The following is a 26,422-nucleotide window of genomic DNA, read 5'->3' on the forward strand; positions in this document are numbered from 1 at the left end:
CAGCTGAGGATAGGGAACCTGAAATGACCCTATCCTATAGCAATACTGACGAATATCTTGCATATCACCATAGAACCTTCATCTGGTGATGGATGGAGATAGAGACAGAGACCCACACTGGAGCACTGGACTGAGCTCCCAAGGTCCCAATGAGGAGTGGAAGGAGGGAGAAGATGAGCAAGGAAGTCAAGACCACGAGGGGTGCACCCACCCACTGAGACAGTGGGGCTGATCTACTGGGAGATCACCAAGGCCAGCAGGACTGTGACTGAAAAAGCATGGGATAAAACTGGACTCTCTGAGCATGACGAACAATGAGGGCTGATGAGAAGCCAAGGACAATGGCTCGGGGTTTTGATCCTACTACATGTTCTGGCTTTGTGGGAGCCTAGCCAGTTTGGATGTTCACCTTCCTAGACATGGATGGAGGGGGGAGGACCTTGGACTTTCCACAGGGCAGGGAACCCTGACTGCTCTTTGGACTGGAGAGGGAGGGGGAGAGGAGTGGGGGGAGGGAGACAAGGGTGGGAGGAGGGGGAGGGAAATGGGAGGCTGGGGGGAGGCGGAAACTTTTTTCTTTTTTTTTCCTTTTCTCAAAAAAAAAAAAAAAGAGACCACGCCCAAGTAGGCTGGCATCTTAAAGGCTATTGGCCAAAGGAGCTCCCACAGCACTATGGAATACAACTGTCACCACTGAATGACTATACTACCGATGCAAAATGTTGTGGCCAACTTTTATGTGGGTGTTGGGGTTCAAACTCAGGTACCCACGCTTTCAGAGCAAGCACTGGGCTACCTCTCCAGTCCTAATTATTTATTTTTTAATTTATTCACTCAACCAGTTGGATATAAAAATCTGTGCTGGGTTAAGGGAAATAAGAAAAGAATAAGATATTGGTTCCTCAGGCGTTTTGGAGTTTATAACTAGTGGTTGAGGGAAAAGATGTATAAACAGACACATAAAAATTTAATAATGTAGGCTGGAGATATGGCTCGGTTGTTAAAAACACTGGCTACTCTTTCAGAGGACTCAGTTTCAATTCCTAGCACCCACAGAGAAGCTCACAACTGTCTTTAGCTCCACTTCCAGAAGATCTGGCACCCTCACATGGACATCCATGCAGGCAAAACACCAATGCACATAAAATAAATATTTTTTTTAAAGACAGGACTCCACAAACCAGGCTGGCCTCGAACTCACAGAGATCCACCTGCCTCTACCTCCCAAGTGTTGGGATTAAAGGCATATGTCACCACTGCCCAAATAAAAGTAAATAAATCTTTTAAAAATTTAATAATGCAAGCTGAAGAGATGGCTCAGAGGTTAAGAGCACTTCCTGCTCTTCCAGAGGTCCTGAGTTCGATTCCCAGAAACCACATGGTCGCTCACAACCGTCTATAATAAGATCTGATGGCTTCTTCTGATGTGCAGGCAGAATACTGCATGCATAATAAATGAATTAATTAATAAATAAATTTTAAGAAATTAATAATGTAGCCAGGCAATGGTGGCATACGCCTTTAATGCCAGCACTCATGGAAGCAGAGTCAGGCAGATTTCTGTGAGTTTGAGGCCAGCCTGGTATACAGAGTGAGTTCCAGGACATCCAGAGATACAAACCCTAAGAGAGACATACATGGATCTCTTGAGTAAATTGGGAGTCTGGGGGGGGGGGTCACAGGAGAGGGCAGAAGGACAGAGGAGAGAAAGGGAGGGGAGTGGAAAAATTGTAAACCTCAATAAAAACAAAAAAATTAATAGCGCACTGACTTCATTTGCTCAAACTTTTTAAATTTTATGAATACACAATGCAATATAAAAATCAAAGAGACAACTAAGAAAGAATTGGTGGTATAATAAATCCACAGAGTTTGACAGTGGTGGTTCAGGCCTTTAATTCCAGTACTTGGGAGGCAGAGGCAGATGGATCTCTGAGTTCAAGGCCAGCCTGGTCTACATAGTAAGTTCTAGGACATCCAGGGCTACACAGAGAAACCCGTTCCTGAAAAACAAAACAAATAAACAAAGAAATCCACAGTAAGGTGTCAAGTATGAGAAATCTGCATTGTCAAAAAAGGTTTGTTAATGGGGATGAGCACTCAGTAGTTCTGGTTGTCTGTAAAATCCATAGGGAGGTATGTATTAGGTCCTCCAGCTGGGACTGAGAAGTTGGAGGTGGATCTACTTCGTCCCACATGCTCCTTGGGTCGTAGTCTTGAGCAGGACCCTCTTAGATGGGAAGACTGAGATTTTTCTGCTACCCACCACCCTGTGCTTTCTCTTCCGTTTCCTTGACTGCTTTCAGCATCGGTGTTCACCACTAGAGGGCCCTGAACCAATTAAAGATGCAGGGACATACTACTTCTCAAACAGACTAACATGATGTGGGGCTTATCCTGAGTACGGTGCTTAAATATTCTCCCTATAGCGTTTAATCTTCATCCCTACACTGGAAAAGCAGTGCCGATAGGTCTCAAGTATTTGCAAGTTAAAAATCTCTGATATGTGGGTTCTTACTTTTGTTACTTTGGGTTTATCTCGGCAACAGACATATGGCAGTTTAACATCAGGCCCCTTGCCCTAAAAGAGCTCACGATTCCACGAACAGGCCAATTATTCCTTTGGCTTCCATAGATGGTCACACGAGATGATCAAGGGAAACCCAGCATATTTTCTTTGAATAACCACTCTCCAAACATTGTAATCCCAGCCTTTAGAATGAAGGGCTGCACTGGGCCATGGCGAGGATGTGGGAGATGTCAATCATTGGTGAGAGCTAGTGGTTGTTTCTGATGATTAACAGCTGTTTGCCGATCATCTCAGCTGCTTGGATAGCAAATTTCATCATTTCTCTCCAGTGTTTTGTGTGGTGTGTAATAAAAAAAAAAAGTGTCAGAGGGCCTGGGATGTAGCTCAATCGGGAGAGTGTTTGCCTAGCATGTACCAAGTGCTGGATTCAATCCCCAGCACCCCATGAAATAGTGTGTGGTGGGGTGCAGGCTTGTAATCCAAGCATGAGGTGTGTGTGCGCGCGCGAGCGTGCGTGTGTGTGTGTGTGTGTGTGTGTGTGTGTGTGCATGTGTGTATTGGCAGGAGGATCAGGAGTTTAAGGTTATCCTTGGTTACACAGAAAGTTGTGTAGCATGGACTACACAAGACCCTGTTCCCTCCTTCACCTCTCAAAATAAAAATAAAAAATAAAAAAAAGATTGTGGAAAGTAAAACGCCAAGAGAGGTGTCCAGGAGCCAGATGTGGTGGTGCACGTCTTTAGAGACAGGCAGATCTCTGCGAGTTTGAAGCCGGTATGGTCTAAAGTCAGCTAGAACTACATAGTGCGACTATTTAGGAAGAGAGAAAGAGAGAGGAGGAAGAAGAGGGATAGGTGGGGAGGGAGGGATGGGGAGAGAGAGAGAGAGAGAGAGAGAGAGAGAGAGAGAGAGAGAGAGACCCTCTCCCAACCTAAAGTGCTTTCCCCTCCTGCCTTCTCTTGCCCTGGAGTTCGCACGGGCCTGAGCAAAAGCATTCCACGTCCACGTGCCTCCTCCTCGGGACCTGCTAACCGCTTCCAGTTACCAACCGCCGCCACCACCACCACGGAGGAATTGCGGCGCAAGGCAAGAACAGTCTGCAGCGCTGCCACCCCACTGGCCTCCAACAAGCAAGCCCCAGGTCCAAAGTCCTAGAGACTCAAGCGTTTCAGTGTCAGAAATATAGATTTCCAAGTGCAAACGGAACCAAATTAGATGTGTTTGTACATCACACTACTGTTGAAAAGATTCAACCTGAGAAACACGTGCGGTGCAGGAGGTGGGTGAACTGTATGTAGCTTGCAGTGGTTGGAGGAGAAAAGGTGGAGACGCTGCTGCTGTGGGTGTCCCAGGCACAGCTCCAAAAGGGGGAGGAATTTGTCACCCGTTGAGATACCATCTCAGCCAAAGTTGTGGGTTTTTTTTCTTTTTTTCTCTTCTCTTCTCTTCCCCTTCCCCTTGCCTCCCCTCCTCTCTCCTCTCCTCCCCTCCCCTCGGCTTCTCTCTCTCTCTCTCTCTCTCTCTCTCTCTCTCTCTCTCTCTTAAGACAGCATAGTAGGATGTGAGAAATTAGTTTAACTTTGAAGAGTTGTATCAAAGAGAAGAAAATGCACAACTACATTAATTTGAAGGTCTTTAACCCAGAATGACAATGGCTTTGCCTCTTTGAGATATGGTCTCATGTAACTCAGGCTTGTCTTAAACTCTCTAAATAGCCAAAGCTGGCCTTGAATTCTTGAATCTCTTGCCTCTATTTCCCAAGTTCTAGGATTATAGGCATTCATTATTACATTATTTATACAAATTTTGCGGTAAAATTCAAGATTTTGTGCATGCTAGGCAAGCACTCTATCAACCATGATGATACCCCATGCCTTTTTTTTTTTTTTTTTTTTTGAGGCTAGGTCTCATATGTATCCCAGGCTGACCTCCAATTTGTAACAATCCTCATACTACTTCTGCCTCCCAAGTGCTAGGGTTGTGTGCATGTGCCATTCTATCCAGTTTCTTTAATAATTTAATCTGAATTTAATTGACACTGAAATACTAAATAAGTAACTACATGCTAGATTACATAAATAATATTACTAACATGAGTAAGTCATTAGGAGAACAGACTGGTATTACAGTTTTTAATGTAATAATTTTTTATGTCCATGTGAAAATAGATATTGAATCATGGTTATGAAATACTACAAAAGTTTCCTTGACGCAAACATACCAGAAGTGCTCCTGACATTCACTGATAAAACAATAAAGGATGAGCTGGGCTGTGGTGGCCCACGCCTTTAATCCCAGCACTTGGGAGACAAAGACAGGAGGATCTCATTGAGTTCGAGGCCAGCCTAGTCTACAAGAGCTAGTTCTAGGACAAACAACCAAGTGACACAGAGAAACCCTGTCTTGAAAACAAAAAAACAAAACCAAATAGTAAAAGATGGGACTGGTAGCACATGTCTTGAACCACAGCACTGGAGAGGTGGAGGCAAGCAGATCTCTAGTTTGAGGCCATCCAGGACTACATAGTGAGAGTCATCTTAAACAAAGCCAGAAACATTTTCCTTCTCTGGACACTCAGAGAATGGCCACAATCGCACTGGTCCTACTTTCGTATTGGTATTTTTGGGGACCTTTTGCATCTGAACTCCCAAACTGTACAAAATGTTTGGAGGAAATAATAAAATAACTGAGTAGAGTAGTCCTCTTCTTTATTTTAGTTTGTAAATAGTTATTTCTTATTGACATAATTTATTGTCATTCATTTATTTAAATGTCCCTCAATTAAAAAAATGTACTAAAATAGAACACGCCAAATACTATGTCTATTATTGGAGGCACAGAGATGAATAAGCCTGGGTTACTTCCCTCTTAAAATTTACCAACTTCGGGCTGGAGAGATGGCTCAGTGGTTAAGAGCATTGCCTGCTCTTCCAAAGGTCCTGAGTTCAATTCCCAGCAACCACATGGTGGCTCACAACCATCTGTAAGGAGGTCTGGCGCCCTCTTCTGGCCTTCAGGCATACAGACAGAATATTGTATACATAATAAATAAATAAATATTTAAAAAAAATTTACCAACTTCAAGAGGAACAAACCCATGAGTGAGCATGAATCTCAGTGCTGCAGAGATGGAGAGGCATCAGCCATAAAGTCATACACTGAATTTCTTGCAAATAAGCCACTTTTCTTGAACTCACCAACTATGTGTTTATTTTATAAATATTTGAGTTCACTCAAATATTTGTGTCAGTATCAAACTTGGTGGGCAATGTAGATGAGTTAGACTCCATGCTTCCAGGGGTTTGTGATTAGAAGAAGGGGTACAAAAATAATTTCAAAGCAGGAGAGGGCTAGAGAGATGGCTCAACAGTTAAGAGCACTTGCTGCTTTGCAGAGGACCAGAGTTTGGTTCCCAGCTTCCACATCAGGGAACCTACAACCTCCTGTAGTTCTAGCTCCAGAGGATATGATACCCTTTTGGGGTCTCTGTGAGCACCTGCACAGACACATGGACACACACAAATAAATAAATAGAAATAAAATATTTTTGAAGTAATGAGGGATGGGGATAGGGCTTAGTGGGTAAAGCACTAGCCAGGAAAGCCCAGCAACCCATATTTGATCCTCCAAACCCATATTAGAAAAAGGACAGATGCAGTAGTGTGCATCTTTCATCCCAGATCTGCTGCGAAAAGAAGGGGGCAGAGGAGAGAACTGGAAGCATCTTCAGTCAGCTAGCCTCCAGTCAGCAGTGTGGCTGAAACAAGAGAGTCCTGCTTCAACAAAGTGAAAGACAGGAACTGATCTCTGAAAACTGTTTTCTGACCTCCACACATTACAATTCATCCATTCATTTTTTTATATTTATTTATTTTTTATTATGTATACAATATTCTGTCTGTATGCTTGAAGGCCAGAAGAGGGCGCCAGACCAGGTGGTTGTGAGCCACCATGTGGTTGCTGGGAATCGAACTCAGGTCCTTTGGAAGAGCAGGCAATGCTCTTAACCATTGAGCCATCTCTCCAGCTCCTCATTTTTTTTTTTGTCACTGAAGTATAAATTGTATCTAGAGTACAGAAGAGGAGAGAAGACATGAATTTGGTTTAGGGAAGCCATTGCTACACCAATTCAATTGAATAAAACCTTGAAGAGTCAGTGGGAATCATCAAACAGGCCCTTTGGGGAGAATGTGTTAAACACTAATAACAATAGGGAAGAAAAAGGCAAAACACATCAAAGAGTTTGAGGAGTGCCATGAGCACCTTCACAGTATAAGAAGGAACAGGGCCAGACCGTCTTTGGATTTGAATACCAAATCCAGGAGGCATGTATGGGACCATGGCACTGTAAAAAGGATACTCCTTGCATCACCTGGAGAGCTTGTTAGAACTTCATTATGACAACATCCCTGTTCCAGTTACCAACTCAGTACGTCTAGAACAGGGCTGATTTCTATCTTCTTCTTTTTTTTTTCTTGAGACAGGGTTTCTCTGTGGCTTTGGAGCCTGTCCTGGAACTAGCTCTGTAGACCAGGCTGGTCTCGAACTCACAGAGATCCGCCTGCCTCTGCCTCCCGAGTGCTGGGATTAAAGGCGTGCGCCACCATCGCCCGGCTTGATTTCTATCTTCTAAAGCCCCCAGAGGCCAAAGTTGTGCATGTGCATTCAGAGCTCAGGAGGCAGAGGTGAGAGGATTGGATTCTACACAGAAAGACCCTGTTTCAAAAACAAAAGTCACTTAATAATTCTTCTCTCAGGAAAGACTCTCTGAAATTTCCCATGTCTATAGCTATGTATTTATACATGAAGATCACAAAGGTTGAAATGTTTAGGATGGATGTGGATAGGGGTAGGGGCTCTAGATATTTCAAGTAGAAATCCAAAGGTTTAGAGTTTAGACAAAACAATAATATAACAATTCTGTTGTTTATTCATACTAATTAGATATCTAATAGCTAATCAAAGCAATATTTCCCTTTTACGTTTCCTAGGGATTTATCCTGCAATAAAATACGGTATATTGAAAGAGGGACATTCGAATCATTACCTTTTTTGAAGTATATGTAAGTAACAAACATAACCCATTTGTATTTTGGATTTTATAACCCCCATGCTACTTAATCTGTTACATGATTAAAATTTTTAAATTTTGCTAGTAGGAGATAGCCAGACTTAGAAGGACAATTGTTACATGGTTTCTTTCACGCTGGGGACCGAACCCAGGGCCCTGTACTTGCTAAGTAAGCACTTTATCAATGAGCTAAATCCATAACCCTTAGACTTACATGTAGATACGCATATATGTGGCATGAGTAGAAGATGGGCTATGGAGGGCAAGAAAGAAGTCTAGAAAGATTTTAAACAAGAGAGGACAATGGGAGAAAGAAAGACAAAATACCATCTTTTCTATCAATTGAAATCTAGATTTCTTTCTTTTTTTTTTGTGTGTGTGTAGCATGAAAGGAAAAGGGAGACTCTGTGAGGAGAAAAGGTACAAAAAGGGATAATGAGTGGCAGTAAGGATAAGAAATAAGAAAGATACAATATATGCATATATACATATACTACACACACACACACACACACACACACACACATATATATATATATAATATAAACTGTCATGATGAAACCCATTATGTAGTGTACAAATGAAGCAAATTTTGTGGCTAATAGAAAGTAACTACAGGCCGGGCGGTGGTGGCGCACGCCTTTAATCCCAGCACTTGGGAGGCAGAGGCAGGCGGATCTCTGTGAGTTCGAGACCAGCGTGGTCTACAAGAGCTAGTTCCAGGACAGGCTCCAAAACCACATAGAAACCCTGCCTCGAAAAACCAAAAAAAAAAAAAAAAAAAAGAAAAGAAAGAAAGTAACTACATAGCAAATTGTGTGTGTGTGTATGTGTACACCCATGTGGATGTGTGTGCATTTTCATGCTTATATAAATCACAGAACTTGAGTTCTATCCTTCTACCATGTGAGTCCTAGGGCTTGAACTCAGCCTAGGTGGCAAGCATCATTACCCACTGAGCCATCTCCCCAGCCCACATTCCTTTAGTCTGTGGTAAAAGTGAGTGAAACTTGAATCATAGCACAACACTAGATTTTAGTCCGTGTGGCTGTGTACCCAGGTGACCCTTGGCAACTGGATTTGCAAAAGATATCTAATATGCAGACACCACAGATGTTATAAACATCCTCCAATGTATAGGACAAACCTCCATAGCAGAGTGGTCTAGCCTAGAATTTCAGTGGTACTGAGTTGTGAAACCCTTTCCTAGAGAAGGAAGGTCATTGAAAGAAGGATCTGCTTGTAATTCACTGTAGTTAGTGCATGGCATATCATCCACAATAAGATTTTCTTTGTGAGTCGAGAAAACATTGAAACCATTTCTGAGAAAGGTTATGTTTCATCATATGTATATTAGAGTGATTGTTAAATGATAACTGTCTGAAAAATGTTTCCTTTGGCTTACTATGTGTTTTTAATTTGTTTAAATGACTTTAGGAACCTTGGGTGCAATCTACTCACTGAACTGAGCTATGGAACATTTCAAGCATGGCATGGAATGCAGTTTTTACAGAAGCTGTAAGTGCAGTAGAATATAAATACTTATTTGTGTGTTAAAACCCATGCAGATTCCCCAACTGTAAACCCTGTGTGAACTGTGGGTAGTTTGTCTCATTCATTCTTTTCCAATGAGGAAACTAAGGCACAGGAGGGCAGGAGACTTGTGTAAATTACAGGACACGATGAGCTTTCCTCATCCTGACCTTCAGCACGGGCACCACAAGTAACACCACACGAGTAACACTGATAGCTATCATGGCGCCCTCGTGCTGTGGCTCTGATGTGTGATGTTGTTTTTGGAAACCCGCTTGTGAGTTTCACTCTGATTCCCTCTCCCATGCACAGTTCCCAGCTGCTTGAATGGATGCCACATAGAGGTGCAAAGAGCAAAGATTAACACCAACTCCTCCAGGGAGCAAAAGGTAGAGGTGCTTTCCCAGAAATGGAAAGCTGAAAATTTGCCCGAGGACTTCTCCCCTCCTTATCCAGAACATTATTTCTCAGGACGCATATGCCTCTGAAGTCATGCATTATCTGTGGGTAAGAGGCATCTTGGCAGCATGGATAAGAGGGCATCTGCATCTGCATTAAGCTATATGGTTGAAAATATCCATAAAGAAAATATGTTGCTCTATCCTGGCTCTATATAATACTTTTCTTCCTCAAGAAGAAAGTGAATTTTATTAGTTTTTATCTAAAAATCTGTGTTTGTCAGGCATTGTGGCATATACTTAAATACCAGCAGTTGCACTCAGGAAACAGAGGCAGGAGGATCGTTAGTTGGAAGGAGTCTTGGACTAACAGTAGACTCGTGTCAAAAACAAAACAAAGCAAAAAATCCCACTTTGTGTGACATTCAGTGGCCAGGAGGGCATTATAAACTCAAGAGGGATTTTCTGCTCTGGATCTGAGTTTGGGCGGCTGAAACCTGTCTGGTAGGTCAGAAACCCAGATTCACGGTTGGTTCCCATGGGAGGACGGGTTTGTGGTGTGCTGGGGCTGGATGAACTGTTCTGTAAATGTTCTTTGTATCAGTCTCCCCTCTCCAGAACAATTTGCCAACTCCTAACTTGGGGGAAAGGAACCAGAGGGTCTGGCGGGTTAGGAAAGACTCATGCAGGCACATGGACTTGTTATCTCTAGTTTGTGTTCATCTTGGCAGAAAGGGAGTTTGCTTCCTTGTGATGAGATGAGCAGAGCTAACTGGTAACAGACATTGATAGTCACATCATGTTATCTGAATGGAACAATGGTACCTCTCAGAATTCAGTCACCATCACAGATTGGGTCAGTGAGGCAAGCATAGTGTGTGCTTGCAAGCCCAGCTGCTCAGATGCTGAGGAGGGAGGATGTCTTGAGCCCAGGAGTTCAAGACTGATAATGAGAACTCATAAAAAAAAAAAAACTTGACAATAATTGTTGGCCGAGGCTGCTTTTTCATTTCCTGGCTGCCCAGACCCAAAATAACCACTAAGAAACTGCATTAATAAAAACACTGCTTGACCTATTAGCTTATTCATATTTCTAGCTAGGTCTTATATCTTAAATTAACCCACTTCTATTAATTTGTATCGCCATGTGGTTGTGGTCTACCAGTAAGGTTCCATCCACCGTCCAGCGTCTGTCTCCTGCAGTGGCTACATGGTGTCTCTTTGATTCTGCCTACTCTCTCTTTCTCTGCCTGCCCTATTCTGTGCACCAATAGGCCCAAAGCAGCTTCTTTACTAACCAATGGCATTCACAGCATACAGAAGGGAATCCCACATCATACAAGGGGCACAACCCACCAAGTGTGTGTGGGAGTTTTACTCCTTTGTTCGGATTCAACACTCAACTCTTTGTGATAGATAAAGGAGTTTTCTTCAGGAAATATCCCATAGTAGGACACAAGCTTCTTGCATCTTTCCAAAGGCAAGTTGCCAAGGGAGAAACCAGGAATTCTGTGACATATAGCACACAGTTCCTGTGGTGTTTGTTAAGTTGAACTTCTGTCCTTCCTGCATTACAAAAGTCTGTACAAAGATCCCAGCCAAAGTAGTTTTGTCTAGGGCTGAATGAAACCTAAGCCCAAGTGCCAAAGTCCTAGGAGCTTCTATATTAATAAACTCTGCATGTTATTTTTATTTCCCATTAGATAATGGTCAGACCTCTCAAGATTCACCCCTGGTTTCAGGTACCTACTTGGATACAGCCTCCATGTTACTGACAAGCCCTGATGAAACATGTTGGCGGTACCTTCAGGGTCAGATGCTCTTGAATCTAAAATTCATGTCAAAGACACACCAAAAGCTCATTAGTTAAGTGCCATTGTTTTATTGACAATAGGAATCATACCTCTTTCATATGGAAAAAGTTACAAAAAACCAATAGTGGTTGACAATCTATATGGTAAGTACACCCCCTCGCGACTTTAAAGTACTTCTCCTTCATTTACCTACACAGGTCCAGACCAGTGGCTTGTTTTCAAACATTCTTTTAGTCACTTCATTGCTATTAATAATAAACTCCCTGAAGAATTTCACTAGACAGAAGAGCTACACATTATTCAGCCTGAGCATATTCACGTGGTTGTAGGAAGAAGACCATTTATTGGTTCCCAGCTGCTCAGCCTCAGAATAATCACACAGAAACAATATTATTTAAATCACTGCTTTGAAGTAATTGGAGCAGTGGGCTGCTTTCCCGCTGCCCGGCTCCTGCATGGCTAGCTTTACTCGAAATAATTACACGGAAACTGTATTCTTTTAAACACTGCTTGGCCCACTAGTTCCAGCCTCTTAATGGCTAATTCTTATATCTCAATTAACCCATTTCTAATAATCTGTGTAATACCACGAGATGGTATCTTACCAGGAAGGATTCTAGCCTACATCTGTCTGGGGTCAGAGAATCATGGCGACTGCCTGACTCGGCTTCTTTCTCCCAGCATTCTGTTCTGTCTACTCTGCCTACCTAATTTTCTGTGCTATTAAAGGGCCAAGGCAGTTTCTTTATTTAACCAATGAAATCAACACAAAACAGAAGACTCTCCCCCATCACTGCTTGGCCCATTAGCTCTAGCTTCTTATTGGCTAACTCTTACATGTTAATTTAACCCACCTCCACTAATCTGTGTATCGCCATGTGGCAGTGGCTCACCAGCAAAGTTTTGGCATTTCTGACTCTGGCAGTGGCTCTATGTCTTCTCCTAGACTCTGCCTCCTTTCTCCCACTATTCAGTTTAGTTTTCCCTGCCTAGCTCTGTTCCCCTGTAGCTCTGCTATAGGCCCAAAGAAGTTCCTTTATTAACCAATGACATTAGCAGCATACAGAGGGAAATCCTACATCACTGGGTAGTTTGTCTGCAGCCCATCAATGCTATTCCAATAGCTTAACCCTGAAAGGAAAATTCAAATTTTACCCCTACTGAAGTGTCTACCCACTCTTAAAAATATCCATGAAGTAAATGGCCATAAATTGGACCCAGTAATACTCTAGTGCTTCTTTCTAGCCCCCTAGCATTGATTTCCTATGGGAAACTATTCATGTCCAAAAGTTTGCTTCTGGGGCTGAAGAGATGGCTTGGTGGTTTAAAACACATGTTGCTCTTGCAGAGGACCTGGGTTTGATTCCCAGTACCCACATCCTAGCTCACAACTGTCTGTAAACTCCAGTTCCAGGGGACCCAATGCACTCTTCTGACTTCTGCATGTAGTGCACCTTCATACATGCAGACATAATACTTATACACATAAACTAGTAAGTCTAAAATATTGAATATGTTTAAAAAAAAGTTGCTCCTTTCAGGCCACAATCCTCTCTTTGGTTTTCACAGTATCCTGGCAGCTGCTTCTCACATCGAAATGCAAAAACTTTAAAGATGCAAAGAGCAACTCAAGACTGTCCTTTGGGATGATTTAGGCAAGTTGTTTAATTTGTAACCATGCAGCAGTTCTGAAAGGGTCACATCAAACATTGTGATAGCTTTCCTCGCTCTGTGGCATCCTATTCTTCCCACTGGTGTGGGAAGGCACCCTCTCTTGCAATCCTAGTAATTCTCCCTCTGCCTATAACACATTTTTGATGCCTACATTCATGAGTTTTTTTTTTTTGTTCTAGGCACTATATAAAAAACTGAAACAAATGAAGTAGTGCCAAAAGAATTGGGCATGTGGTACATATTCAATCATGTTACTTTATTTTCACTCTTCCCAAAACTCTTGCAGTGAAACCATTAACAAGCAGCAGTGTAGTATGAGCTGCGGTGGGCGGCGTTCCAGTCACCCCGGCTCCCGCATGGCTAGCTTATGCCCGAAATAATTACATGGAAACTGTATTCTTTTGAACACTGCCTGGCCCATTAGTTCCAGCCTCTTATTGGCTAGCTCTTACATATTGATCTAACCCATTTCTAATATTCTGTGTAGCACCACGAGCTGGCTTACCCAGGAAAGATCTTAACCTACGTCTGTCTGGAGTGGGAGAATCATGGCGACTGCCTGACTCGGCTTCTTTCTCCAAGGATTCTGTTCTGTCTACTCTGCCTACCTAATTTTGTGTCCTATCAGGGCCAAGGCAGTTTTTTTTATTAATTAACCAATGAAAGCAACAGATTAGAAGAAGTCACTTCCACATCATTTTCCCTTTTTCTGTTTAAACAAAAGAGAAGGCTTTCATTTTAACATAGTAAAATTACATGTAGCAAAACAGCTATAAAGCAAGAATTACAGTCACAATATTTATATCTACTTAATCTTTTATCATAACTAAGGAAAACTACAACTATCTATCCATTCTTCAACTCCATGAAAGACTCCAGAAGGATATAATATTACCTAAGCAAACAAGAAATCAAAAACTCTAGAAATGACAGAGACATCTCACTGCCTGGACAGTCACCCAAAGTTCCTCTGTACCATTGGGGCGTCCATCTTTGGCCTTCAGGCCCATAGTATCCAGCAGACTCTTCCATGAAGCAGGAAATTTCAAAGACAGTTCATTCATTTTCTGCTGTGTCCTGCAGAATGTCTCGCAGACTCTTTCATGAGTCAGGAACCCCAAAAGACCATCTCACCTTTAGGCAAGTTCAGCAGTCCTCTCTCTGTGGGTTCTTTGTGTTCAGTTTATGCAACAGTCCAGGTAAGAACAGTTTCTTGCCCAAATGGCTATCCAACTCCATAAGGAGCCTCTTCGATGCCCAATTTGTTACATATACATATAACAAATTGACCTTAAAATCCATACCAATGCTAATTATTGATATCTATATCATATCCCCCTTTAAATGTAAAAGAACATTTATAAACTATATTTGGGAATATGGGCACCGTTATTTCTCTCCAAACTGCTTCATGCTGAATGGGGGCGCTGTTAATAAGGTCTTTCATGGTATAACCTGTTGCTAGGTTCATCTCAGTCGGCAGTTGAGCCAAGAAATTTTTTGAGGGTGTTCACAGCAACCTTTCAGGAGGGCGTGGTCTATCATACCATATTGGGATAGAAACATTCCATAGGGTCTCATCCTCTGTGAAAACAAAAGAAAAAACTCCTTTCCAAAGCATCATATCCTTAGACCCAAATTCTGAAATCATAATACCCTTATGATATCCCTTCTTGGCAGCCCATATAATGAAATGTCTCTCTGTACTTAGCTCCTTCACAGTCAAAAATTTTAAAGAAAACACAATAATACAAAGAATCCAGACTCTGTGAATTTTCCATTTTTACGTGGCTTATTTTTACTCTATCACTTTACTTTATTCTGTCTCTTTAAAAACTTTACCCCTTTTTTTTAAAGGCATTAACTTTATTCTCTTTATTCTTTTTCTTCTCTCAAGCCTACGTACATTCATCCAACACTGTGATCCATTTATAGGTCTTCTATGTCTGAAATTTGTTCTATTGTGAATCTGTAATTTTTTTACTATCCAGGAGCACTTTGTTTTGCGCTTTTAAATTGTTAAGCACTTAAGAATCTAAGCTGTGACATTCCTAGGTCAAAAACAGGTACTGCCTGCTTGCCCCGCCCAGTCCAACATGGCTGAGCCACTTGTGCCTCTGATCCTTGCACATCGCACCAGTAGCATGGCGGAGCTGCTTGTGCCTCTGAGCCACAGCACACAATGACTTCCTTTTAGGTACACAGCGAGTCTAGTTGCCATCAAACAAATCATAACACTTTACTCCAAATGCTCCATTCAAAAGCTCTGTCTCCCGCAGGAGCCAGACAGAGATCGCGATGGCAGCACAGCCCAGAAAGCCGGCATTTTAAAACAGCCAGTTTTTTTTCCTGCTGCTGAGTCAGGACAATTTCTTTGCAGCACGCAACCCACAAACAGCAAAAAGCTCCTTTTTAAGCCCTCTCAGGTTTTACATGGCATTAGTTAACCACGTTGAGCGCCACTCTGTAGTATGAGCTGCCGTGGGCTGCGTTCCGGCTGCCCCAGCTCCCGCATGGCTAGCTTATGCCCGAAATAATTACATGGAAACTGTATTCTTTTGAACACTGCCTGGCCCATTAGTTCCAGCCTCTTATTGGCTAGCTCTTACATATTGATCTAACCCACTTCTAATATTCTGTGTAGCACCATGAGCTGGCTTACCAGGAAAGCTCTTAACCTGCGTCTGTCTGGAGTGGGAGAATCATGGCGACTGCCTGACTCTGCTTCTTTCTCCCAGCATTCTGTTCTGTCTACTCTGCCTACCTAATTTTGTGTCCTATCAGGGCCAAGGCAGTTTCTTTATTAATTAACCAATGAAAGCAACAGATTAGAAAGAAGTCACTCCCACATCACAGCAGGACCACTAAGAGACTGTGTCTTCTGGGCAACAACAGATTAGAAAGAAGTCACTCCCAGATCACAGCAGGACCACTAAGAGACTGTGTCTTCTGGGCAGCTTCACTCAGCTTGTTGTGCATTGTTCTCTTATCATGAAGTTGACTTCTACTTCTAATTGGACCTGTGGTGGTTTGAAGAAAATGCCCACCAAAGGGAGTGGCACTATTAGGAGGGGTGGCTTTGTTGGAGCAGGTGTGGTCTTGTTAGAGAAAGTGTGTCACTGTGGAGGCGGGTTTTGAGGTCTCATGTCTGCTCAAGCCATGCCCAATGAGATAGTTCACTTCCTGTTGCCTGTAGATCAAGATGTAGAACCCTCAGCTCCTTCTCCAGCACCATGTCTGCCTGCACGCCACCAACTCCCACCATGATGATCTTGGGCTAAACTGAAATATTGTAAACCACCCAATTAGTTTTCCTTTGTTAGAGCTGTCATGGTCCTGGTGTCTCTTCACAGTGATAGAAACCCTAACTAAGACTGGACCTATGAAGCAGAGAGCTGTGTTTCTTTCTAAGAAATTTGTGGGGGCTGGAGAGATGACTCAGAGGTTAAGAGCATTGCCTGCTCTTTCAAAGGTCCTGAGTTCAATTCCCAGCAACCACATGGTGGCTCACAACCATCTGCAATGGGGTCTGGTGCCCTCTTCTGGCCTGCAGGCATACACACAGACAAAATACTGTATACATAATAAATAAATAAATATTTTTTTAAAAAAAAATAAATTTGTGTACTTGTAGAGCTCCTGGGCATACTAGTATCTGTCATCCCCAGGGTTCCTACCTCTGGCCCGTTGTAGATACAAAGTCACTAGTGCTGAGTTACCTGCTCTGTCTAGGCCCCTTCGAGATGTCTTTGAACCCTGCTCTACTTGATAAGGAAAATGCTACTAAAAGAATTCCGATTCCAGGCTCATCTTATGTACCTCTCTTCACTAGACACTTACAGACCCAGAGTTTGCACCCAGATCCTGCTGGCTCAAGCCACCTTTGCCTGTTCTTCACGGCCATCTTCCTCATGGCAAGTTTAAGCATCGTGACTCTCAGCACTGTGATTAAGATTCCAGCTCAACGTTCCTGATTTCTTGGAATCTACTTGTATAACACAGAATCCCACACTGAGGAATTTCATATGGGGAGGCATGTTCTCAAGCTCATGGGCCTTGTAGATGAAGAAGAGAAAGGAGTTTTTCTTTTTTCTCATACTTCATGCATGCTGGATCAGGGTCTGGGTCCCTCTGTTTATTTTCTCTGGCCATCTTCTAAGGAACCTACTTTCCTTCCTGCCTGCCTGCCTGCATGCCTTTGGGATTCTAGTAATGGTGCTTTTGGAGGCAGCCTTAGTTTCCCCTTCTACATGTGCAGAACCCCAAGATCAGCCAGGGGTGAACTTCCTTCCATATTCTTGGGTTGTTTTCTATGGAGGCTTAAGCATACGTACATGTGCCTGACTCTCCAAATTCCCAGGAGAGTGCTTGTGGCCTTCTGTTTCCCAAACTCTCATACAAGCACCTCAAAGTTCCTGTGGACATTGTGTTCCTCTGCTTTCCCATCAGTTCTATTGCTTAGGCTCTTTGTTATCTCTATTGTCCTCACGTAACTGCCTCATTTAAAACACTTGCCTACAATCATTTTCCAGAAGTATCTTCTGGGGAAGTTTCTAGAACTAGCGAATGCTCAGTCAGGTCAAATACAGACAAATCTAGTCTCACTAGGAGCCACCAATTCCTGGGGTCAAGGCTTTGCAGGAACTGCAGCTCCATTCTGCTCCTGCTAGTAGTGGGGCCGTGGGCTGTTTTGTAAGGTTGCCATGGAGGTCAGATGAGGAATGATATAGGACAAGTTAAAAATGATACAAATCTTAGTGTTCTTACAGAAATTGAGTTGGGGTATTTTTTAATTAATGATTCTGGAGTGCGATAAGCCTTTGGTTAAATTGCCACAGTTTGATAATTCATTGTTTTATGGTGGATGAACTATGATGTCCTTACTCAACTGTTTTCATTAAGGTCAACATGTTGTCATAGTTTTTAATCTCTAAAGTCTCCGTGACAATGGCTAATTAAATGTTAATCTTGGGACATGATTAGGGAAAAGGAAAACAAGGAAACTATAACTCTTCTAGAAGCATTCACAAATGAGCATGAGGTTTACACAGTTAACTTCTAAGCCATGGTAATGCTTACATTAGTAATCCCAGCACATGGTAGGTAAGGTCAGGAGATCAGAGTAAAAAGGACATCCTGAGCTGTATTTATACTAATATAAATATATCCAAAATATAAATATTGGACTCAGTCATCCTGACTGAGTCCAATATTTAGTACTATTTAGTCATTCTTATAATTTATATTTCAACTGTTTAACCTTTGCTTGCTTAGTTTGCATATGCCATGTAAGTGGAAGACAACTAGATTCAGTGACTGAAATATGGTTGTCAAGTTTGCAATAAGTCCCCTACCTGCTAACTGCCATTTGCACCAACTGGCCAGTCCAGAAAATTGTGTTTTTAAAAGTTCTCCAGAAAGAATGTAATCAAATGGCATGTGGTGGTGGTGGTGCAAACTTTTAATTCCAGTACTGTGGAGACAGAGAAAGGCGGATCTCTGTGAGTTCAAGGCCAGCCTAGTCTACAGTGGGAGTTCCAGGCAGCCAGAGCTACACAGAGAAACCCTGCCTTGAAAAACAAAACAAAAAAGAATATGGTCAAAATATGTTGTATGAGTTAGAGTAGTGGCCGTAGCTCACGAATAGCACACACCGCCTGTGCATGAAGTCCTGGGTTCAATCACCACCACTGTCAAAAATAAATAAAGGGGAAAGGCTATGTTAGGTGTGGAGATGGCTCAGCAGGTAAAAACTCTTGCTTCACAAGCTGGACGACCTAAGTTTGGTTCCTGGAACCCAGCGGAAGGGGAAAACAGACAGACACATACATAGGCTTGCTCAGTCTGTGCTGATCAAGAGCACAAGTAACAATATGTGATGGAGGCTGATTGTGAGACCAGCCTGGCTGTGGCTCCTCTACCAGTCTCCTGTTTCTCCTCCAAATCCAGGGAAATTTTCCTATTATTTTTCTTAGTGAACTAACTACAAAGCATTTTATATTTCTAAAAATTGACAAATACCTTGAATTATGGGTGACATTAAAAATAGCCTTTCCTTATAGCATGAATAAAAAAAAACACAGAGACAGATATTGGGGTTCAACCTGAAGATTAGAAAAGCAAAGCAGCTAGCCACTGGCTCTTAGCTCCACATCAGCAAGAAATGGTGGTCCTGCCTCCGGGAATCCTCAGAATGAGCCTGAGCCTGAGCCTGAGCCCTGTCTCCTTCCATCTTATATTCCTCTCTAGGGCTGGGATTAAAGGTGTGCACTACTACTGCCCGGCTTCTATGGCTAGCTAGTGTAGCTATGGGATTAAAGGTGTGTGTCACCACTGCCTGGTCTGTAAGGCTGACCAGTGTGGCTGTTTTACTCTTTGATCTTCAGGCAAGCTTTATTAATTAAAATACAAAGGAAATATCACTATGTTACCCCTTTTTGTCTAAAACAAAAGGCTATAGTTAATATAAGAAAAACTATATACAGTAAGTACAATGATTCTATGCAATATGTACAGGCAATAAATACATCAACTGTAGCAACAGGCGCCTTGTTGGTTCCTGGCCACTTAGCCCCAAAATAATCACACAGAAACTATATTAATTAAATAACTGCTTGGCCTATTAGCTCTAGCTTCTTATTGGCTAACTCTGACATATTAATTTTAACCCATTTCTATTAATCTGTGTATCACCATGTGGCAGTGGCTTACTGGGTAAAGTTTTGGCATCTGTCTCTGGCAAGGCTCCATGGCTTCTCTCTGACTCCGCCTCCTTTCTTCCAGCATTCAGTTTAGTTTTCCCCACCTAACTAAGTTCTGTCCCATATCAGGTGGCTCTTCTGACATGAAACAGAGATTTTGGATTTCACTTTAAAAAGCATGCTTGGGTTTAGGGAAGGAGAGCCACAGTCCAACTCCAAAGCCAACTTTAATCTTTAATTAGTCTGAGTTTATCAAAAGACTATTTTCATTATATTTCTATAGAGAATAACAGAAATAAATATTTGGGAATATTCATAAAATTTTATCATGTTGGAAATGTGATATACCAATAGGTCAATTTACTCTTTTTTGAGACATTTTTTCTGGATGATTTGTCTTTGTTTCTTCAGATGTCTCATTTGTCCAGTGGTCTTCAGATTTCTTACCTGGATACCTTTATTTTCCTGAAAAGGGAAAAAAAACCCTTCTGCAACTCTAATATTGGAGAGATTCCCTTTTGGCAAGTTCAAGCTGATTAAATGAAAAGCATTTGACAGTTTTATAGGTTGGTTCTGATTAAATGGCCATGCTGTTTAATGAATTATCATCTCTTCTAATTAAGAGATGTCTCTTGTTCAAAGTGAATCTTTATCAATTTTGATCGTATCTTTTCTTCTCCCATTGAAAAAAGCAAAACTCCTTCCCCAGTGTAACACATGTCCTGGTTTCAATTCTGATGTCAACATCTTTAAAGTATATCAGCTGATTTAATTCTGTAGTTTTTTTCCAGTGTCTCTCTGCAGCTGCTGTTCCTTTCCCATTAACATTTAGAAGATTCAAAGTTAATAAAGCATCATTCCATCTATTTCTGGGGTTATTTATCATCCCTTTCTGTTTATTTAACATATTCTTTAGAGTTAGATTTGACCTTTCTATAACTGCCTGTCCTGTAGAATTGTGTGGCATGCCTGTAATATGCTTTATATTATAATAAGCAAAAGACTGTTCCATTTTCTTAGAGACATATGCTGGAGTATTATCTGTCTTTATTTGTGCAGGTATACCCATGATGGCCACAACTTCCAGTAAATGTGTGATTATTGAATCAGTCTTTTCTGAACTCAAGGCAGAGGCCCATTGAAGACCTGAATAGGTATCAATGGTGTGATGTACATATTTTAGTTTTCCAAAATCTACACAATGAAACACATCCATCTGCCAGATTTCATTCCTTTGCGTACCCTTTGGGTTAATTCCTGCAGGTAGTGGTGTTTGGTTGTATAAAGAACAAGTAGGTAATTTCCTTATACTTTCCTTGACTTGTTGGCACATGATGGAAAATTCTTTTTTATTGCCCATTCCTGACTATATCTTAGTAACTGAAAAAAATAATGAAATCAATTCTGAATCATCTGGTATAAATTCAGCTGTTTTAATATGCAAAACAACTCTTTCTGCATATGGCAAATCGGTAACTATGTTGTGAGGTTCTTTAAAATTCCTTAGTACCATGAGAATAGCATATAGTTTTGATTTTTGGACCAAATCATAAGGGCTTTACTTAAATTTTCTGATTTGCAACCTGCCTTTCCTGATTTATTTGCATCAGTATAGAATGTAAGGGCTCCAGTTATTGGTCTGCCCCATACAATGTGAAAAAGGATCCAGCTAGTTCTCTTGAAAAGTTGAATTCTCTTACTTTCGTGATAGTTGTTGCTAATCTCTTCAAAAAATACTACAAGTTTTTTGCCAGGGTTCACTTTCTTCAAATAATTTGTCAATTTCACTAGTATTAAAAGGTACTATAATTCTTGCTGGGTCTATTCCTGTTAATGGACGAAGTGTTGTTATGAGGTTTATGTCCTGCCCGGTTCCTGCAATCATTAAGTCCCAAAGAAACACACAGAGGTTTATATTGATTGGCCCATTAGCTGAGGCTTCTTATTAACTTTTAATAACTTATATTAGCCCATTATTCTTGTCTGTGTTAGCCACATGGCTCAGTACCTTATTTGGCAGTCACATCATGCTTGCTCTGTGGCTGGGTCACAACTACAGAATGCACTTCCCTCTTCCCAGAATTCTCATTGCCCCACCTCTACTTCCAGCCTGGTTGTCCCACCTATACTTCCTGCCTGACTACTGGCCAATCAGCATTTACTTAAAATATAATTGACAGAATACAGACCATTGTTCCAAAGCACTCCCCCACCCATCTGTTTTTTAAAGGAACCAAGAACTCTGAATCTAATACCCTTTGTTTAGCTTGTCTCCTGACCATTAGCCATAACAACTTGTAACCAACATTGTGAACAAATGAAAATATCCATAGTCCATTTGTTGGGAATGTGGATGTAGTTTTCCAGGTACTTCCTGCTGTTTGGGGGCACTGATAAACTTATGGGGACCTAAAGAAAATTTAGAATTATCACCAAGTCATGACTGGAGTATCCTGTGAGGTTTGATCATCTCAGGCAGCAGTCTTGAATTTTGATGAGAACTCAGACATCTGGGCCATCTGTTCCTACCAGATATTTCTCGGGTGGTCTTCCTTGATCAAACCTGATTTTTCTTATCTCAGAATGAATTCATAGCCTCTCATTTTCTATGGAAACAAAAGCAAAACCTCTTCTCCAAAGTAACATACCTTTTGACTTCAATTTTGAAGTAAAGGTATTTTCAAAATATTTATGTTTTATTAATCCAGCAGCATTTATAAACAATACCTTCTAGCAGCTCAAACAATTCAAAGAGAACATAATAACATACAGTATCCATACTCTCTGTGTATATTTCATCTTTATGTGGCTTTATTTTAACCTCTATTTCTTTTATTTTTAATTTTTGGCTTTTTGAGACAGGTTCTCTATGTATCTTTTGCTGTTCTGGAATTCCCTCTATAGACCAGGCTGTCATTAAACTCACAGAAATCTGCCTTCCTCTGCCTCCCAAGTACTGGGATTAAATGTGTGTGCCACCACACCTTGAGTTCACAGAGATCTGTCTGCCTCTGCCTCCAAAGCATTGAGATTAAAGGTATGTGCCACCACACCTTGAACTCACAGAGATCTGTCTGACTCTGCCTCCCAAGCATTGAGATTAAAGGTGTGTGCCACCATGCCTTGAACTCACAGAGGTCTGCTTGCCTCTGTCTTCCAAGTGTTGGGATTAAAGGTATGTTCCACCATTCCAGCTACTCTCTCTTTTTATTTTAAGGACTTTAACCTTTTTCTTTTCTCTCCCAAGCCTGCATACATTTTTAACACACTGTAAAAACATTTAGAGGTTTTCTTCATCTTTAAATCTCTTTTTACTGTATATCTCTCTTTTTTTGACCATGTGAGTCTTTAATTTGTTAAACAATATGGAAAGGATTAAAGTCATGGCTTTGATGGCTGGATCCAGCCCATTCTTTAGCTTTCTGAGATTCCAGCCTCAAGGTGGAGGTACCAGCTGTAGTCATGTTTATTGGCACAACTCTATGGCATTTTAAGGTCCCTGCCAGCAAGCAAGCTGCAGCACCCTGACAACAAATGGCACCCACATGGACAACTGAATCCACATAAAGCCTGAGAGAGCTTGGGAAGTAATTCTAGACAGAAAAGAATAAAGCATGGCTTATTGATAGCAGCACTTTCTCAGGTGGGCTCTGCTCGCTAGAGGCAAATGTGTCTCATTTAAGAGAGGCTTCCTGACTCAGTTTTAGCTGCAAAACCTTGCAGCTCTTTTAAGAGATCCTGCCACAAAACACTCAAATGGTGTTGATGAAAAACTGACTGCATGCTCTTTGGTTTTCAGCCTTAGCAGGAAAAAAGCACTGCCATTTTAAACTGTCAGCTTCTAGGCCATCCTGCCATTGCAAACTCTGACTCTTTCAGGCAGAAGGTACGACTACAGAGCGTTTGAGTGTGGTTTGTGAGCACAATGTTGCAGCTTGCTTGCTGGCAGGGGCCTTGAAATGCCATAGAGTTGTGGCAATAAACATGGCTCCAGCTGGTACCTCCACCATGAGCCTGGAACCTCAGAAATAAGAAATGGTCTGGATCCAGCCATCAAAGCCACAGCTTCAATCCTCTCCATATAGCTTAGCAAATTAAAGACTCATGTGGTCAGAAAAAGAGAGATATATACTGCAAAGATAGATTCAAAGACGAAAAAAACCTCTAAATGTTTTACTGTGTTTAAAAATATATGTAGACTTGAGAGAAAAAAAGAAAAAAAGTTAGTAGTTGGGTGTGGTGGCATACACCTTTAATCCCAACACTTGGGAGGCAGAAGTAGACAGATCTCTGCAAGTTCAAGGTGTGGTGGCACTTGGGAGACAGAGGCAGGTGTATCTCTGTAAGTTCAAGGACAGCCTGATCTACAGAAGGAGTTCCAGGACATCCAAAGATACACAGAGAACCAGTCTCAAAAAGCCAAAAATTAAAAATAAAAGAAATAGAGGTTAAAATAAAGCCTCATAAAGATGAAAAATATACAGAAAGTCGGGATACTATATATTATTATGTTGTCTTTGAATTGCTTGACAGCTGAGGAAGGAGCAATAGCTGTTAGAAGGTATTTGTTTATAAATGCTGCTGGATTAATAAAACATAAATATTTTGAAAATACCTTTACTTCAAAATTGAAGTCAAAAGGTATGTTACTTTGGAGAAGAGGTTTTGCTTTTGTTTCCACAGGAAATGAGAGGCTGTGGATTTATTCTGAGATAAATAAAATCAGGTTTGATCAAGGAAGACCACCTGAGAAATATCTGGTAGGAACAGATGGCCCAGATGTCTGAGTTCTCATCAAAAACAAATTCAAGACTGCTGCCTGAGATGATCAAACCTCACAGGATACTCCAGTCATGACTTGGCGATAATTCTAAATTTTCTTTAGGTCCCCATAAGATTATCAGTGTCCCCAAACAGCAGGAAGTAGCCTGGAAAACTATATCCACGTTCCCAACAAATGGACTATGGAAATTTTCATTTGTTTACAACATTGGTTACAAGTTGTTATGGCTAATGGTCAAGAGAAAAGCTAAGCAAAGGGTATTAGATTCAGAATTCTTGTTCCTTTAAAAAGAAACAGATGGGTAGGAGTGCTGGGCGACAATGGTTTATATCCTGTTCATTGTAGTTTGATAACAACACTGATTGGCCACTAGCCAGGCAGGAAGTATATAGACAGGAAGTAGAGGCAGGTCAATGAGAACAGGAGGATTCTGAGAAGAAGGAAGTCCTAGTCTGCAGTTGTGACCCAGCCACAGAAGAAGTAAGATATGACTGCCTCATTGAATAAGGTACTGAGCCATGTGGCTGACATGGACAAGAATAATGGGCTAATATAAGTATAAGAGTTAATAAAAAGTCTGGGCTACTAGGCCAATTGGTTTATAACTAATGTAGACCTTTGTGTGATTTCTTTGGGAGTTAATGACTGCAGGAACTGGGCAGGACAGAAAACTCATTCAACAGCAAAGTTTCAATTTTTCTTTTAGAATTAGCTCAGAGACCTTTTCCAAATCAGTTTTTAATTTTTCACTCAGATTGTGTAGTAAAAAAAGGTCCATTCTAAAGTAATGTCTTCCCTTTGTATTAAAATTCCTGTAGGGGAAAGTTTGGAGTGTAGTATGACCAGAATGCATTAAGATTCAGATCCATGAGAATCTTCTGAATTTCCTTCTGTAATTTCTCTTCACTAAAAGTCAATTCCCTCAGCTGATAATTCCCTGGGACTATTCTAGTCCTTGTCACTATCTAAGGTTTTGTTTGAATTAACATCAGGGCCTATCCCAATAGTAGGCCAGAGATGGCAAATGTCTTCTAGCCATCTTTGGAATTCATTAAGAGTCTGCAATCCTAGTTTGCACCTTTTGAGGTCTAAGTTGTTGTAAAGCTATTTTGTAGCCTAAATAATTAACAGAGTCTCCTCTTTGGATTTTTTTTAGGATCAATCTGTAATCCCTAAAAGGGCAAAATTTTATTTACTTCTTTAAAAATTCTTTCTAAAGTATCCAATTTGAATCAGATAGTAAAATGTTGTCCATATAATAATAAACTATAGATTCAGGAAATTGACTTACAAAATATTGGAAGAGGGAGGGGCTATTTAACATTCTCTGTGGGAGAATCTTCCATTGATATCATTTAGCAGGCTGAGAATTATTAGTTGACAATGCGTAGGCAAATTTTTCTGTGTCTTGTAAAGTATACCTTCTTTAAAGGCATTGTGAAGAAACAATCTTTTATCTTTTAAATCAATAGCTATAAGAGGCCATCCTTTAGGAGATAGGGACGGCAACGGAATGTCAGACTGTAGAGAGCCCATTGGCTGGATCACCTTATTAACATCTCTTAGATCTGTTACCATTCTCCATTTTCCAGATTTCTTTTTAACAATAAATACAGGAGAATTCCAAGGGCTGGTTAATTCTTCAATATGCTGAGTATCTAGTTGCTCCTGTACCAGCTGTTCTAAAGCCTGACCACAAGTTTGACATTTGCTTCACAAAAGGTGAATGCATGCCCTATGAGACTATTTGCTTCCTTGAATAGCCTTAAATTTAACATTGGCACAGGAGTCCAATTAGCTGTAATAGAGCCTGTAAAGTTATTGGATATATTAAGGTTGGTTGTCTGAAAACCTTAGGCTGTTCCTTTCAGTTCTTATAATGCAATGCTCACTTTCCTTGCTGCATAGTGGTGGTGCA

At 41.2% G+C, this 26,422-nt stretch overlaps 1 protein-coding gene across 1 annotated transcript in view; it reads left to right on the forward strand.

Moving 5' to 3' along the window:
• Positions 1-2,739: 2,739 nt before the first annotated feature.
• The window catches only part of LOC121442353 (leucine-rich repeat-containing protein 37A3-like), a 59,602-nt gene continuing 35,919 nt past the window's right edge, over positions 2,740-26,422 (forward strand). Inside the window, exons 1-4 of the mRNA XM_041643852.1 lie at positions 2,740-2,770; positions 3,572-3,809; positions 7,522-7,593; positions 9,039-9,119. Coding sequence (XP_041499786.1) covers positions 2,740-2,770; positions 3,572-3,809; positions 7,522-7,593; positions 9,039-9,119 — 422 coding nt within the window. The remainder of the gene's footprint in view (positions 2,771-3,571; positions 3,810-7,521; positions 7,594-9,038; positions 9,120-26,422) is intronic.

The sequence above is a fragment of the Microtus oregoni genome, unplaced genomic scaffold (genome assembly GCF_018167655.1).
Source record: "Microtus oregoni isolate MIOR12 unplaced genomic scaffold, Mior012 000091F_ref0000469, whole genome shotgun sequence".
Taxonomy (NCBI): domain Eukaryota; kingdom Metazoa; phylum Chordata; class Mammalia; order Rodentia; family Cricetidae; genus Microtus; species Microtus oregoni.